Genomic DNA, 16,474 nt, shown 5'->3' with positions numbered 1-16,474 from the left:
GCACAACAGTCATTTAAATGTATTTGCATGCATTTAAATTGGCTTAATGGGCTGCATGTTCAACTTTACCAGTACTTCCCCCTTTACCAAAGCATTTGGTCATCCAGAATCAGTGCGAAACAGACATGCTCCATAGAAGTCCGATTTGGCTGCTCCAGTTACTGAGGAGGACGGTGCCTAGTGTCTGACGGCTCTCTGCTTGAGATCGGTGGGACGGCAGGGGGGGGGGAGGTGGATCTGCTGCCACTTTGCTTGAGATCGGTGGAGGGGAAGGGGCTCACGATCAGCCTGGGTGGCGGGGGGGATAAGGGGGTGAGTAATGTTGTGGGGGGTGGGGCAATGTCTGTGGGATCCAGGAGGAAGCATTACCCGGCCTGGGAGGGATGTGGCAGCGGAGCCGCATTCTATTTTTTTTTCTGCGCATGCGCAGTTGGAGGCGCCGATCTGAACTGCAGTGTTTTGGGCGCGTTAACCCTGCCCACAGGCTTCTGCAGCAAGATTCGCAATCGCTGATATTTTCACAGGCAGCGTGCTTATGGGGGCGCCCACATAATGAGTCTAAAAGTCGGATCTGAAACACTCCCAGTTTCAAGTCCGTCAGCACTTAGAATCAAAATGATAAAATAGGACCCTAAGAGGCAATTTAGCATGGCCAATCTTCCTAAACTTCACATCTTTGAAGGTATGTAGAGATAAATGTACAACACTTTTATAATGAAACTATACATATTCAGATCTAACTGGAAAATCAGTTAAGATGAAGAACCATAGAATATCTACAACACAGAAGGAGGTAATTTGGCCCATCGAGCCTGCACCAAATCTCCCAAAGAGCATCTTATTCCTCCCCCACCCCCACCCGACCTCCCAACACCAGGCATTTTACCATGGCTAATCCACCTACACATCTTGAGACACTAAGGGAAAATTTAGCATGGCCAATTCACCTAACCCACACATCCTTGGAGTGTGGTAGGAAACTGGAACACCCAAAGGAAACCCACACAGACAAGGGGAGATCGTGCAAACTCCACACAGTCATCCAAGGCCAGTAGGATGAGTAAAATATCTCATTTTGAAAAACACTTCTTTATATTCTTTAAAGAGAAGTACAATGCCCAGGTGAATCATTAATACTAGCTCCTGCGTGCAATGGTTCTTGACAATTTACCAGTGTAAGTACTGACTTCCAAAACATTGACGGTGCAATGCAACAGAGATGGCTTGCTTTTAACCTGAGAAGCCATGTTTGAAAGTGAACCAGAGGATTGCAATGGGAAATATACTGAGTGGATGATAGATTGCCTTTGGGAATTCTGAGGATTTGAGTGAAGATGTTCCCATTAGTAGAAGAGACTAGAATCTGAGGGCATAGTCTCAGAGTAAACGGACTTCTTCAGAAATGAGATGAGAAGGAATTTCTTCAGCCAGCGGATGGTAAAGCTATGGAATTCATTGCCACAGAAGTTAGTGGAGGCCAAATCAGTGAGTGTATTTAAGACAGAGATAGCTAGGTTCTTGATTGGTTAGGGGATCAAAGGTTACAGGGAACAGGCAGGATTGAGACACATATCTGCATGATTGAATGGTGGAGCAGACACGATAGGCCGAATAGCCTAATACTGCTCCTCGACCTTATGGTCTTATGAATGTCAGTGTTGACATTACAATTGGAAATGCTTAGTAAAAAATACATATCTGAAATTTCAATTCTCAATGATTTAAAACAAGTAAGATTTTATTTTATTTCCTAATTTTTCATGGGTTGGTAATTTTAAAATCTGCTTGATCAATAGTAGAAGTTTGCCTTAGAACAAATTTGATTTAATTTTTCCATCAGTTAATATTGTTCCTTGGTTTATTCAAATATTTTAATGATGATTTATTTTTTATGCTTTTTCACACATAAATGCTTCAAAAGACCGGTCAGTTTGTGCTTTAAGCTTTCCATTAGAACATTCCATGCTTAATCCTGTAGGGTGCGCTCAGTCCGATATGTATCACAGGAAAAGATTCAAAAACCAAATGTGCTGCTTCTCAAACTTTATTTGATTTTAAAATACAATCCTAGGGGGAAAGGAAGCCAGGACCTCCTAGAACTCCATGATGCGACGGCAAGATCCCACAGTGGGGAAGGTTGCACCCCAGTCACTGTAATGCCTGTATTCTCCTCTCTCAAGCAGGTACTGTCTCCCTCTGTAGTTAGGGTGTTCATAAAAGACCCAAGCACCTTCCAGCACTTGGCAGGATTGCAGTTCACGGTAAGGGAAGCGATCATGAATAGATGGGCAATCCTCGGTCAGTTCCACCATTTGTCCACCAAACTCAGCCCTTTCGTAGATTCTAATTTTGTATAAACCACCTGTAGCCTGCGGTTTTAAAATAGAGCAAATGACAATTAATAATTTGCCAATATCTTAAGGAGTTAAATACTTGCTAATTTGCTTCTAGGCAACATGACTGAAATACAATACGCACCATTTGGCTTAAGGCAATTGTAATGGATAGATTTGGTTTAGTACGATAGTGGCTGGGATTTTCAATACCCTCCATGGCATGTTTGGCAGTGGCTGCCCACCATTGCGTGGTGGCGGGATCTTCCAGTACCGCTTCTGTCAACAATTCCCCATTTTTGCATCCTCAGCTGACTTGTGACACTAATAAATAAACTTTAAAAACTCTGACCGGAAGATCCCGACTAAGGGAATGGCCATATAATCCTGCCCAGTGAATCAACAGCACATTTTCCACATGTCTCAATTGCCTTCAATTACCTCACAGCTGCAGGAATCCGGGTTCAATTCTGGCCTCGGGTCACTGTTTGTGTGGAGTTTCCTCCACATTCTCCCCGTGTCTGTGTGGGTTTCCTCCCACACTCCAAAGATGTGCAGGTTAGGTTGATGGACCGTGGTAAATTGCCCCTTAGTGTCAGGGAGATTAGCAGGGTAAAAACATGGGATTACAAGGATAGAGCTTGGATGGGACTGTTGTCAGTGCAGGCTCGATGGGCTGAATGGCCTCTTTTTGCACTGTAGGGATTCTATGATTCTATGAAAAGAAAATTGGGAGCAATGTAACAGTGACTCACTACCCATTCTATATCTCCACATTTTGTTACATTGTCTAATTTATCTTGTGTCCTGGTTATAGAAAATTGCACTGATTTTTATATCCTCAATATATGAAATGTAATTGTATAAAATCTATTACACAGTTTAAAAGTTAGCAAGACTGCTGATTAAGATAGTCAAAATGAATAAAAATTCACTGGGATAATTTTGATTCTGTGAAATCATCTGAAACATGTAATAATGAATCAAAAGCCCTTTTTTTACACATCTGATTACATTTATCGACTCCAATGCAGATACAAATTGGGAGGGAAAGATGTAAAATTGGTCGGTCAATTTGTTATCACCTATTTTACACGATTGCACAAAGGCAACAGCTGGAATTCTCTGATCCTGCCTGCAGCTGAGATTTCCAGCCCCGCTGCAGTGAATAGAGGTTTGGCCGGGCGTCAAATTCTCCGTTCTCACTGGCAGTGATGGCGGGGCGTGAACGGCTGGGGGGATTCCAGCCAATATCCATCTGAACTGTCACTTTTTGAGCAGAAAATATGAAGCGTAAAACTAATTACTTTCTAAAATTATTTACTTGGTACCCTTTTATCTAACTCACTTGTGGGGATAAAATGTCACATTGACAGGGGAAAATTTGCACAGTGGATGATTAAACCGCACGATTAGCCATTCATAAGAGGCCCCGTCATCAATCCTGTGCAACACTGAACCAAATTTCTTCATCCAGAAAATGGGGCAAAGTTGGAACAGATATGTTTTCACATAGGGTGAGATTCCCGGAAATCGGCAAAGGTTGATAGCAGGCAGGAAAAGCAGCGTTGAAGCTGACGACAGCAACTGTGGCTTTCTCCGCTGTATAGTGCAAGACTTAGAAATAAAATATCAAGGGGCAAGTCCCGTGTTGTATCACTGGCTGGTTGGCCCCTGATTAGTCCACCCTGCCAGCAACTTAGTAACTCGAGGCTGGGGCGCAATTTTAAAGAGCACCCCAGCATAAAGGAGTTCACTCTGGAACACCCCTGTGCTTCCCCCTCCCCCCACCACTATCACTCTGGCACTGCCCCCAGCACATCCTTGACACTGCTCCTTGGCACTGTCAGGGCACTACTCAGGCACTGCTTGGGCACAATACAATGGCCTGTAATAGCTGTAGGGTGAAGTTATTGGACACAGGACGCAGTGATTAGCTTGTAATAACATTTAGCTGATGCTGTAAACTAAATAACAGATTGAGTATTTCACCACTGGTATTAGAAGCTATTACTTAACTATTAGGGTGGGATTTTCCACTCTTTTCTGCCAAAGGAATCTTCTGGTCCTGTGGAAGGTGATCCCCGATGGTGGGATAGGCCAGCCACATGTGGTACCATCTGTAGCCAATGGCTATTCATCGCCATGGCCAGACAACACGCTACCGGGGAGGGAGGGGGTGCGGGGTGGGGGGGGGGGGGGGGGGTTTGGTAGTGGAATACTGCCCTACATAAATACAGCAATGCCGGCTGTCAATAATGTAGACACTTGCTCAAAATTAGAATAAAACCCCAATATAAGCTTAATTATATTGGAGTCAATGATATAGGCCGACCATGCAAAGGTTTTAGGGAGAGTGCAGACGGAAAATCCCACCCCCTGCCTCAATGGGTGAAAATTCCAATGCAAATATATCTTTTAAAACTACAGAGAATTTATAGTACAGCAACAAGCCTGGCCCAAAATGTTCCACACTGTTGTTCCCGCTCCACACGAGTTTCAACCCACTCCTCATAATCTAGCACTATCTGCATTGCCCTAAACTCCTTTCTCCATCACATATCCATCTAGCTTTTCCTTTAATTCATCTGTGCTTTTCATTTCCTGTGGTGGTGAGTTTCACATTCCAACCTCTGGCTGGGTAGCTTAAAGCATTGTACATTACTGGATAGAAACCTGTTTAATTTGATAATGTTTAATCAATTATAACCTTACTAAAGCACAGTGTTATGCATATTCAGTAAAATAACATGATCTTATGCAGGTCTGTAATAATTCCACAGTGATTTGTGTTTAAGTAGAATTCCAAGATGGCACCGGAGCATGGTGACTTCTTCCGAGCTGTCCCCAGCATACCCTCTAATTCTAACTTTTACTCTCGTTCTATGGTTTTAAAACTCTAACTTTTACAAACACTCAAACAATGCTCTACTTCAATCTCTAACTGATTTAACATCTTCCCTGCTGCCATCAGACTTTTGAATGGACATAACTCGCATTAAGTTGATCTTTCTCTATACCCTAGCTACGACTCTAACATTACATTCTGCACTCTCTCCTTTCCTTCTCTATGCACGTTAAGCTTTGTCTGCATAGCGCGCAAGAAACAATATTTTTCACTGTATGCTAATGCATGTGGCAATAATAAATCAGATTGAATCCATCACTCAAACTAGCCTCCCACCCATTGACTCTGTCTACATTTCAGAAAAGCAGCCAGTATAATTAAGGACCCCACGCACCCTGGACATACTCTATTCCACCTTCTTCCGTCGGGAAAAAGATACAAAAGTCTGAGGTCACGTACCAACCGACTGAAGAACAGCTTCCTCCCTGCTGCCATCAGACTTTTGAATGGACTTACCTTGCATTAAGTTGATCTTTTTCTACACCCTAGCTATGACTGTAACACTATATTCTGCACCCTCTCCTTTCCTTCTCTATGAATAGTATGCTTTGTTTGTATAGCACGCAAGAAACAATACTTTTCACTGAATACTAATACATGTGGCAATAATAAATCAAATCGAATGAAATCATTTAAAACATCAGTGAGTGGGCTTCTGAAAAATCTGGCTCACGATTTTGTTTTACTTACGTGGCGAATGAGACGGCATGATTTAATACTTTCGTTGTATCCATTCCAGTGCTGATAATCGGGATATTCTCCCCTGGTCAGAATGTATTGATATCCAGAGTAACTGGCCTTCTCATAAAGCACCCAGCAGCCACTCTCCACCCGGATAGAGTTACATCGGCTGAAGAATGAGTGCAGATCTGAACAGTCAGTGCTGCACTCGTAGCACTGTCCCTGAAAGTTCTTGTCCTCGTAAAAAATGATCTGCAGCGAGGAGAGGAAAGTTATTCGATAAAATCTAAAAAACGGACAAAACTCTGATACAAACCAAATCGCTGTTAAATTTCACAATTAATATCCAGCTTACCTTTCCCATTTTGAACTTTTACCCAAAGGGCTGGCTTTGATGGACGTGACATGGGTGTGAAATTTCAGGTTTATATATCTAACCAGATCATGCGCTGTAATCTAATGCTTTGTTATTTTAATGATCCAAATTTGCATATCAGCAAAATCTAGCCGTTTGTTCACAAAATGATTGTTCAGTATTAAAGAAGTGCTGTCTTCTGTCAATTTAATTTCAGTCTAAACGTTTGTGAAGCTTTATATGGGGATAAAAGTTTAACACATGTAACTTTTACTTTCGGTGTACATTTGTCAAATATATCTTGTTGTATACCAGTACTAATTTGTGACTTATGTCAGAAAATAATTGATTCCATCAGGATAAATTGCTGCTTTGCTAATATGCCACCCAGTAAGTTAAAATCTTAGAATCCCTTCAGTGCAGAAGGAGGCCATTCGGCCCATCAAATCTGCACTGACCACAATCCCTATCTCCATAACCCCACATATTTACCCTGCTAATCCCCCTTTAATAAACAAAGAACAATACAGCACAGGAACAGGCCCTTTGGCCCTCCAAGCCTGCGCCGCTCATGTGCCCAACTAGACCATTTGTTTGTATCCCTCTATTCCCAGTCTGTTCATGTGGCTATCTAGATAAGTCTTAAACGATCCCAGCGTGTCCGCCTCAATTACCTTGCTTGGGAGTGCATTCCAGGCCCCCCCCACCCTCTGTGTAAAATACGTCCCCCTGACATCTGTGTTGAAGTTTTCCCCCCTCACCTTGAACCTGTAACCCCTTGTGTTCGTCACCTCCGACCTGGGAAAAAGCTTCCCACTGTTCACCCTATCTATGCCCTTCATAATTTTATACACCTCTATTAGGTCGCCCCTCATCCTCCGTCTTCCAGGGAGAACAACCCCAGTTTACCCAATCTCTCCTCACAGCCAAGACCCTCCATACCAGGCAACATCCTGGTAAACCTTTTCTGTATTCTCTCCAAAGCCTCCACGTCCTTCTGGTAGTGTGGCGACCAGAACTGGATGCAGTATTCCAAATGTGGCCTAACCAACGTTCTATACAGCCACAACATCATATGCCAACTTTTATATTCTATGCCCCGTCCAATAAAGGCAAGCATGCCATTTGCCTTCTTCACCACCCTCTCCACCTGTGCTGCCACCTTTAAGGATCTGTGGACTTGACATGTCCACTTAATGGACATGGGGAGAGCGTGCAAACTCCACACGGACAGCGACCTGAGGCCGGAATTGAACCTGGGTCCCTCGCCCTGTAAAGCAGCAGTACTAACCATTCTGCCACCCTTTGTAGGAATGTCTTTGCTAAGAATTCATTTAGGAACGTACCAGAAAAGCTTAACTTCACATACTCCAGACAGAAGCTTCCATCAATCAACGAGAAGACAAAGATCTGGCAAATTTTCCACAGTATTGCCATTTAAACATGGGTTTCCATTGCTTCTTCTGAATATTTAGGATACAAAAATATTAAAGAGTTTCATTTCAAAATGTGTAATGTTGAGTAGAGAATATTCATAATGAGCAACTTAAATTCTGCAACATCTAGTATTGCTTGACTAAGTAGGCCAAACTAATGAGTGAGGTTGAACCTATGTGGAGGCAGTGGCATGATGGTATTGTTACTGGATCAGCAATCCAGAGACTGAGGGTAGAATTATAGAATCCTTACAGTGCAGAACAAGGCCATTCAGCCCATCAAGTCTGCACCAACTACAATCTCATCCAGACCCTATTTCCGTTACCCCATATATTTATCCTGCTAATCCTCTGACATGAGGCTCGATTTAGCATAGCCAGTCAACCTGACCCACACATCTTTGAGTAATGCTTTGGGGACCTGGGTTCCAATCCCACCATGGTTGATGGTGAAATTTGAATTGAGTAAGAATCTGGAATTAAAAGTCTAATGCAAACATCATCATAAAAAACACACCTGGTTCACCAATGCCCTTTGGGAAGGAGATTGGCCATCTTCACCTGGTCTGGACTACAACTCCAGATCCACAGCAATGTTGTTGATTCGTGAATGTCCCCGCACGGGCAATGAGGGATGAACAATAAATGCTGGCTCAGCCAACAAGGTCCACATCCCATGAAAGAAATAAAAACCCACTCTGTTGGATTCCATTTGACAATGCATTTTAACTGCAATACATTTAATAAGCTGACAATGTAATAGATTTGAACATGTTGACTAATACTTTCTCCAGTTGGTTTTATTTTTCTCTCCATATCTACTGTTGAAACAGTCATAAAATCATAGAATCCCACAGTGCAGAAGAGGTCATTTGGTCCATCGAGTCTGTACTGACTCTGACAGGGTATTTTATCTAGATCCTCTCCCCCAACCTATCCCTGTAACCTACAGATTTGATGTGGAGATGCCGGCGTTGGACTGGGGTAAACACAGTAAGAAGTTTAACAACACAGGTTAAAGTCCAACAGGTTTATTTGGTAGCAAAAGCCACAAGCTTTCGGAGCCTTAAGCCCCTTCTTCAGGTGAGTGGGAATTCTGTTCACAAACAGGGCATATAGAGACACAAACTCAATTTACAGAATAATGGTTGGAATGCGAATACTTACAGCTAATCAAGTATTTAAGGTACAAATAATGTGAATGGAGAGAGCATTAAGACAGGTTAAAGAGATGTGTATTGTCTCCAGACCTGCAGAGTCTCACTGGCTGTCCTGTCTGGAGACAATACACATCTCTTTAACCTGTTGGGCATTAACCTGGTGTTGTTAAACTTCTTACTGTACCTACAGATTTACCATGGCTAATCCATCCAACCTACACAGCTTGGGACACCAAGGGATAATTTATTTTTTATTCGATCATGGGACATGGGCGTCGCTGGTTGGCCAGCATTTATTGCACATCTCTAGTTACCCTTGTTCAGAGGGCAGTTGAGAGTCAACCACATTGCTGTGCCTCTGGAGTCACATGTAGGCCAGACTGAGTAAGGATGGCAGATTTCCTTCCCAAAAGGACATTAGTGAACCGGATGGGTTTTTCTGACAATCGACAATGGTTTTATGGTCATCAGCAGATTCTTAATTCCAGATTTTTAAAAATTGAATTCCAATTCCGCCATGGCGGGATTTGAACCTGGGTCTCCAGAACATTAGCTGAGTTTCTGGATTAATAGTATAGTGATAATATCACCAGGCCATTGTCTCCCCAGCATGGCTAATTGACCAAGCCTGCACATCTTTGGTCATTTATGTCTTCCGGTTCATTGGTTCTTAGAGTCTTAGAAACCCTACAGCACAGAAAGAGGCCATTGGGCCCATCGAGTCTGCACCGACCACAATCCCACCCAGGCCCTACCCCCATATCCCTACATATTTACCCGCTAATCCCTCTAACCTACGCATTTCAGGACATTAAGGGCAATTTTAGCATAGCCAATTAACTTAACCCGCACATCTTTGGACTGTGGGAGGAAAACGGAGCACCCGGAGGAAACCCACGCAGACACGAGGAGAATGTGCAAACTCCACACAGACAGTGACCCAAGCTGGGAATCGAACCCAGGTCCCTGGAGCTGTGAAGCAGCAGTGCTAACCACTGTGCTACCGTTCTCTTTCCTGTTAAGAAGCAGATTGCCATCAAAAACATTCACCAAAGCTAAATTTATGCTCATTCTTTAGAGTATATATCCTCAATTTCGTGGATCTATTTTTAAATCCTCCCTTGGTCTGATAAAACAGAAGAGGAGAACAAGGCAACAATGTGCTCCAACAACACCCCACTTTCATTCACTCCCTGTCCACCTTTAATCCTGTTGGTACTTACAGTTTACTATCTATGTCTTCAGTTGCCTCTCATTATCATAAAGCGTGCATATGTAAGTGTAGCTTGAGAACATTTTTCCTGTTGCATCAAGGAATAGAATGCATTTCAGTCTTCAGAAGGCCATGAGTACAGAGGATGCTGTCTTAATATGAACTTACTAGCTTTATCAGATAACAGGAGAGAACCCAATGTTAGATGGAAAATGCTTTCCTCAGGGGTCATGGCAACTGTCTCACCCAATGTATTCATAATGGAAGCTTTAACAAATTTAAGTCAATTTTATGGAGGGCTCCTGGGGCCTAATGAAAAGACGAAGTCAAAGGGCCTGAAATTTTGGTTTGGCTAAAGGTGCAACTAATTAATCTGTTGTCAAATGATTGGAAAGTTTTGTGAAGCAGATTTACATCTGGATTCCAGCTCCATCCCATGAATATTTTAGCCATTTTCCTTCAAGAACAGGAGGACCATTGGCTAATCGTATTCACTGTTATGTTTCTACCTGAAAATTTTAACATTCATGTTAGCTTTGAAATGTACAGAATGCTCTCAATTACAACAAAAGCTCTTATCGAGAATTAATTTGACATCAAAGCTTTCAGTGTGGCCAAACCCACCCAGAATGCTCAAAGCTACACAGCACACTCAAAGCCATCAAATTCAGGGTCTATACCTTCCACTCAGCTACCCCTGAAGTCTCAGGGTCCAATCACTTCCCAGTCTCAGGATCTCCCACCCTTCTGCCCCACCTCCAATATCAGGGTCTAAATTCTTCCCTTGCTCTTGTATTTCATGATTGACTTTCTCCCTCTAGTCTCCACTATTGGTTCTCACTTCAACCTCCAAATTTTCCCCTCCCCTACAGCCTCCAAATTGTCCCCCCCCCCACTTCAGTCTCCTTCTTCTCCCTCCTCCCCTCTCCCCTCCGCCTTTTCCCCTTGATGTGCGTTATCAAACACGAGGCTAGATGCTCGGGAAATAAAGGCTTTTATTTACTGTAACGAAGCAGACAATAATTATATACACGATCCCAGACTGAGGGGTCCCAGCCAGAGCAGGGACTTTTATACCTCTACCAGGAGGCGGAGCCCGACTGGGATGTACCACAACACTACAGTACAAAGGTGTAACAACCCCACCCTAACCCCAACAGCAACAAGTAGCACAACCCAACAGTAACATATGTACATCCTTGTAGTACTGGCCAGACCCTGGCTCAGTAATATCCAGTGGGAACCAACGATGGTTCACCACACCCCTCGCCCTCTCCTCACCCCTCGCCCTCTCCTCCTTTTCCGTTCTCCCCCTCCTCCTTTTCCATTCTCCCTCTCCTCCTTTTCCCCTCTCCCCCTCTCCTCCTTTTCCGTTCTCCCCCTCCTCCTTTTCCATTCTCCCTCTCCTTCTTTCCCCTCCCCCTCCCCCCTCCCCCCTCCCCCCTCCCCCTCCCCCACCCTCCCCTCCCCCCTCCCCCACCCTCCCCTCCCGCCCCCTCCCCCCTCCCCCTCCCCCTCCCCTCCCCCCCTCCCCCCCTCCCTCCCCCCTCCCCCTCTCCCTCTCCCTCCCCTCCCCTCCCCTCCCCCCTCCCCTCCCCCTCCCCCTCCACCTCTCCCCCTCCCCTCCCCCTCCCCCCTCGCTCCCTCCCCTCCCCCCTCCCCTCCCCCCTCTCCCTCTCCCCCCTCCTCTCCCTCCCCTCCCCCCCTCCCCCTCCCTCCCCCTCCCCCTCCCTCCCCCTCCCCCTCCCTCCCCCCTCCCCTCCCTCCCCCCTCCCCCCCCTCCCCCCTCCCCCCCCACGCCCCCCTCCCCTCCCCCTCCCTCCCCCCTCCCATCCCCCCCTCCCCTCCCCCACTCCCTACCCCCCTCCCTCCACTCCCCCTCCCTCCCCCCTCCTCCCCTCCTCCCCTCCCCCCTCCCCCCTCCCCTCCCTCCCCCCTCCTCCCCCCTCCCCCTCCCCTCCCCCTCCCCTCCCCCCCTCCCCCCCTCCACCCCTCCCCCCTCCACTTCCCCCCCTCCCCCCCCTCCCCCCCTCCCCCTCCTCCCCTCCCCAATTGCCCTCAATTACAACTGAGGGCAATTGTCATCAAATTAATACTATTTAAATCGCATGATGTCAAATTGCATGAAACATGTCACGTGGAGGTCACACAATTTCATGATATCTCCAAGAAGATTTCCTAATCCTATCCCTAAACCTTTTTCTCAATTATCCACACAATATTGACAGGTAATTGGAATGCACAAAGAGTTGAAATTTACTTCATATTCATGGCAATGTTTTAAATGAGCAAATAGGGAAACTGTGGCCGTGATTCTCCCATTCCGACCCACTACTTTTCTGTCAGGTTGCGGTGGGAGATGCACGTCGCTGGCCTTGATCCGGGATTTCTCTCCCAGAGCCGGTGAACAGTCGCCGGTCAGACCACGCTGGAAACTGGCAGGAAGGCAGGTAAGTCATTTGAATCTTTTTTAAATGCACTTTATATATGTTTTCAATGTAATTATTGGGAACTTACCGGTCCCAATTGAATCTCCCACCCCACTTCATTCTGGCGGGGTGTAGAGTAGCTCCCCACGTTCGAAGAACTAGCGGGAGATACCTCCGGAATGAAGGGGGAGCAATCAGGGCCCCCAGGGTGTCGGGCGGCGGGGGGGGGGGTGGTGCTCCCTGGGCATGGGCGCCCTGGCAATGCCAGCCTGTGCCCCCAGGACTGCCCAAGGGACAAAGTGCCTATGCCCAGGGGGCACCTTGGCACTGCCCACTGGGCATTGGGCAGTGCCAAGAGGGCAGGACCTAGGGGTGATTGGTGGGGGTGGAGGGTCCCGCTGCCACTCTGCATTGGGATTGGTCTGGGCTGGAGGGAGGGCAGCAATTGGGGTGGGCTGGAAAGGAGGGGGTGGTCTGCCGGGGGGGGGGGGGGCTGCCTCCCACTGGGGGTGAGGGGTGGGTCTGCCGTGGTGTGGGGGGATCGCCACTCCTGGGGGGGGGGGCTGGATATCAGGGCACTCTGGGGCAGGGGGTTCAGAGCTGGCCCGGGAATTGTTGTGAGGGCTGAGATCGGGCCGTGGGTGGAGGGTGGCTGGAGGGGCAGCACTGAGGGCAGCGATCAAGCTGGCCAGCAAACAGGGAGACTGACAGATTGGAGCTACTGCGCATGCGCAGCGTTCCAGAACTGTCAGACTCCGGCGTGAATAGGCCCCGTGGGTTTTTAATGATATTCACGATTGGGACCTCTGCAGTGCACAGAGTGCGGAGATTCGATTGAGAAGCTGAACTGACAGAACAGTCGGGATCTAGAACAGTTTTCCCGCCAATTCAGCGCTTTTGGGAGAATCGCGGCTTATATTCCAAAACAGATCAATAGACTGTCCAATCGTTCGCCCTTTAAACTGATCTTTTTACAGCAGAAATTTGTTGGTACAATTTAAATTATGCAAATATTCACATTTCCTTTGGTTTCACATTTAGCTGCAACAATAATTGAAGTAAATGTTCTGGATGAGTCTGCTCCAAAAGGCTAAGTTAGCAAACCTAGTTCATTGGCCCTTGTTTTGAGACTGAATATTGACAAATGTGAAAGAAGTACTGCGCTATTGATTTTATGATTAATCTTTACATGTTGATTTTTTAAATTACAAATTGCCATTTTGCGTTCTGTTTCAGATTTGAAATTGATGTCAATCTAACGTTCAATAAATACAAAATGTCCTTGGACTTTTGGCAAATTTACAGACTCACTATTCACGTGTTACACACATCAAATTTTCAAAAGGTCACCTTGTCATCTATATACATAACTGTCTCGTGTTTTAGCTAATTATAAGTTCAATTAGAAATGCCTTTTTGCATCGAGATAATTTGTTCAGTCTGTGAACTGAACTCTTTGTCAGCAATTCATGATTGTGTCCCTGTACAAAGCCTACGCTTAATGCATGAAGAGTTTGGCAAACATTCCAGCTGTGACCAGCAACATTTAATTCTGCTTTGTTCTGCTTTTTTGTGAAGTCAGTACAAAGACGGATGTGAATAATGTTGTGACTGTACCCCAATCTGTGACAAAACCAAAACAGAACACCAGTACTCTCATTACCTTAACCTCACGCAATCTTAAACATTTAACATTTAAATAGATGAATATACAACATATTTTATGTGGGGTTATGGGAATACGGCCTGGCTGGGATTGTGGTCGGGTCAGACTCAATGGGCCGAATGGCCTCCTTCTGTACTGAGGGATTCTATGGATTCTACGATTCTATAATGAAACTATACATGTTCAGAAGGAAATCAAACTGGAAAACCAGTTAAGATGAGGAACCATAGAATCCCTATAATGCAGAAGAAGGCCATTTGGCCCATCAAGTCTGCACCGACTCTCCCCAAGAGCATCTTAACAAGACTACCCCATCCCAGTAACCCAAAGCATTTACCCCATTCATCTTCTAACTTACACATCTTGGGACACTAAGATGCAATTTAGAATGGCCAATCAACCTAACCCACACATCTTTGGACTGAGAAAGAAAACTGGAGGAAACCCATGCAGACAGAGGGAGAACATACAAATTCCACACAGACAATCAGCTGAGGCTGGAATTGAATCTGGTTCCCTGGTGCTGTGAGACAGCAGTGCTAAGCATTGTTCCACCATGCCGTGCCACAGAGAACTGTAAAAGAAAAGCTTACAGCTGTAATTTTGGAATCGTATGTACTCAAGCAGTCCCGTCATTGTCACTATATTCAAAGTAGTTGAGTCTAACAATCTGTGAGTGAATGTCAGAGCTTTACTAGTGGACATACATGAAGTAACATTCAACCAAAAAGATGAAAACAAAATACTGCAGTGGTTGGAAATACTCTGCAGGTCAGGCAGCATTTGTGGAGAGAAACACAGTTAATGGCCTGGATTTTCACTCAGTTGGGCTGACTTGGGAGCTGTTTTAAAATGGCGGAAGGATGCCGATTCTGGGATCCCCTCTCCCTCCCGTCCTCTCATGCCCCCAGGCCAAACCCTGGCAATTCATTGCCCTTTGACCCGCTCTCCGCTTTCTAGAATCAATGAAAACCAGTGTTAACCAGTGTTAAAAAAAACTTTTGAAAAAAAGATAATCCATTGAGAACTTTCTCCTATGGATAAAGGTCAGGTCCAAGCTAATAAAAGTGTTAGTCATCCAGGCCTTTTGAAGTTTCATAAAACACCAATCACAGATGCATGAAACTACTAAAGCTACGTCAACAAACAACGTAAAATTGACCACAGAGATCAGTGAGCCTGAGTTGCTAATTAAACAGTGTTTCCTCTGGAGAGCAGGTTTTTTGGCATTGTTAAAGCTGTCTGTGCTCTCAGCCAAGCATACATGGTGATGTTTGGTTGTGAATCAGGCCGCTATTAAAGTATGAGAACATTCATTCAAAGCTTCTGAGCGGGTTCACTGAGAGCTGCTGGGCTGTTTGCCCTGCTCCCACCTTCCCCTACAGACCAAAAAATAGTGGCAGAGGTGGAATGAGGTTCTTGAGTGGCAGTTAATTGTCCGCCTAAAGGTTTCAATAGGCCTAAGGGCAGATGTGCTGTCTGACAGCTGGGGGGCAATTTTCCAGGAAAAGTTCGAAGTGCCCAGCTAATGATGAACAGGGGAGAGTTTCAGATCTGTTTTTGGAGTGAGTCTTTACTCCAAATCTTAAGGACTTAGACTATTTCTGGCCATTACAGGCAGTGGGCGGGGCTTAATTTGCCAGCTAGCAACTCCAGCAGTAGAGGGCGCTATTGTGCATGTGCAGACCTCTGTGTTTGCACATGTGCAATTGCAGCAGCAGAGGCCTGACAGAGAGAGAGAGACATCTGTCAGGATTCTGCTGCCACAGCCGGCTTCAATAAACCCCCCCAGCTATTGCCTGCAGCCGATTGCAAGCCTCACACAGCCTGGAAATATTGCCCCTGTCATGACCCACCATCCGTAACCCCCAACCACCCCCCCCCCCCCCCCACTGCTGAGACCGATCGCGCCTCCCCCTAACCTCCACCGATCTCTTGCAGCATGGCAGTGAGCCCCCCTCCCTCCACCCCATCAATCCCCTTGCTACCCACCCTAGCCAGGCCCTGCCCCCTTCAGGGCACACTTAGTGGGTAGTGCCAAGCTGCCCAGTGGGCGATGCCAAGGTGCCAGGCTGGCACTGCCAAGCACATGTCCCATCAGTCTCCTGCCCAAATTCAACAGAAAATACCAACTGGTCAACAGACGCGAGAGGGATTTCAGACAATACTTGTTTCTGTTGGCCTCATGTTAAAAGTGCAGTCAAATGTCAATGTTCAACTGGGTTTAATTTGAACACTTAAAAGAAAGCTGCCTTCTTAACAGTGTCCCATTCAAGCTGCTAAAAAGTGCAGC

General features: G+C 45.8%; 1 protein-coding gene across 1 annotated transcript; it reads right to left on the bottom strand.

Moving 5' to 3' along the window:
* Positions 1 to 2,093: 2,093 nt before the first annotated feature.
* Positions 2,094 to 6,286, bottom strand: LOC144504080 (gamma-crystallin S-1-like). The gene is made up of 3 exons (XM_078229247.1): positions 6,278 to 6,286; positions 5,932 to 6,174; positions 2,094 to 2,369 (listed from the first exon to the last, which is right to left on the bottom strand). The coding sequence occupies exons 1-3, from the start codon at positions 6,284 to 6,286 to the stop codon at positions 2,094 to 2,096; spliced, it is 528 nt and encodes a 175-aa protein (XP_078085373.1).
* Between the last annotated feature and the right edge of the window lie 10,188 nt (positions 6,287 to 16,474).

Source organism: Mustelus asterias, chromosome 14 (genome assembly GCF_964213995.1).
Source record: "Mustelus asterias chromosome 14, sMusAst1.hap1.1, whole genome shotgun sequence".
In the NCBI taxonomy this organism is placed as follows: domain Eukaryota; kingdom Metazoa; phylum Chordata; class Chondrichthyes; order Carcharhiniformes; family Triakidae; genus Mustelus; species Mustelus asterias.
The sequence above is the reverse complement of the archived record's forward strand: the minus strand, read 5'-3'. Positions and strand labels throughout refer to the sequence as shown.

Coding starts and splice junctions, on each gene's coding strand:
- LOC144504080 (XM_078229247.1), bottom strand. Junction 2,370..5,931: donor CATGCCGTCTCATTCGCCAC/GTAAGTAAAACA, acceptor TTAAAACCGCAG/GCTACAGGTGGTTTATACAA.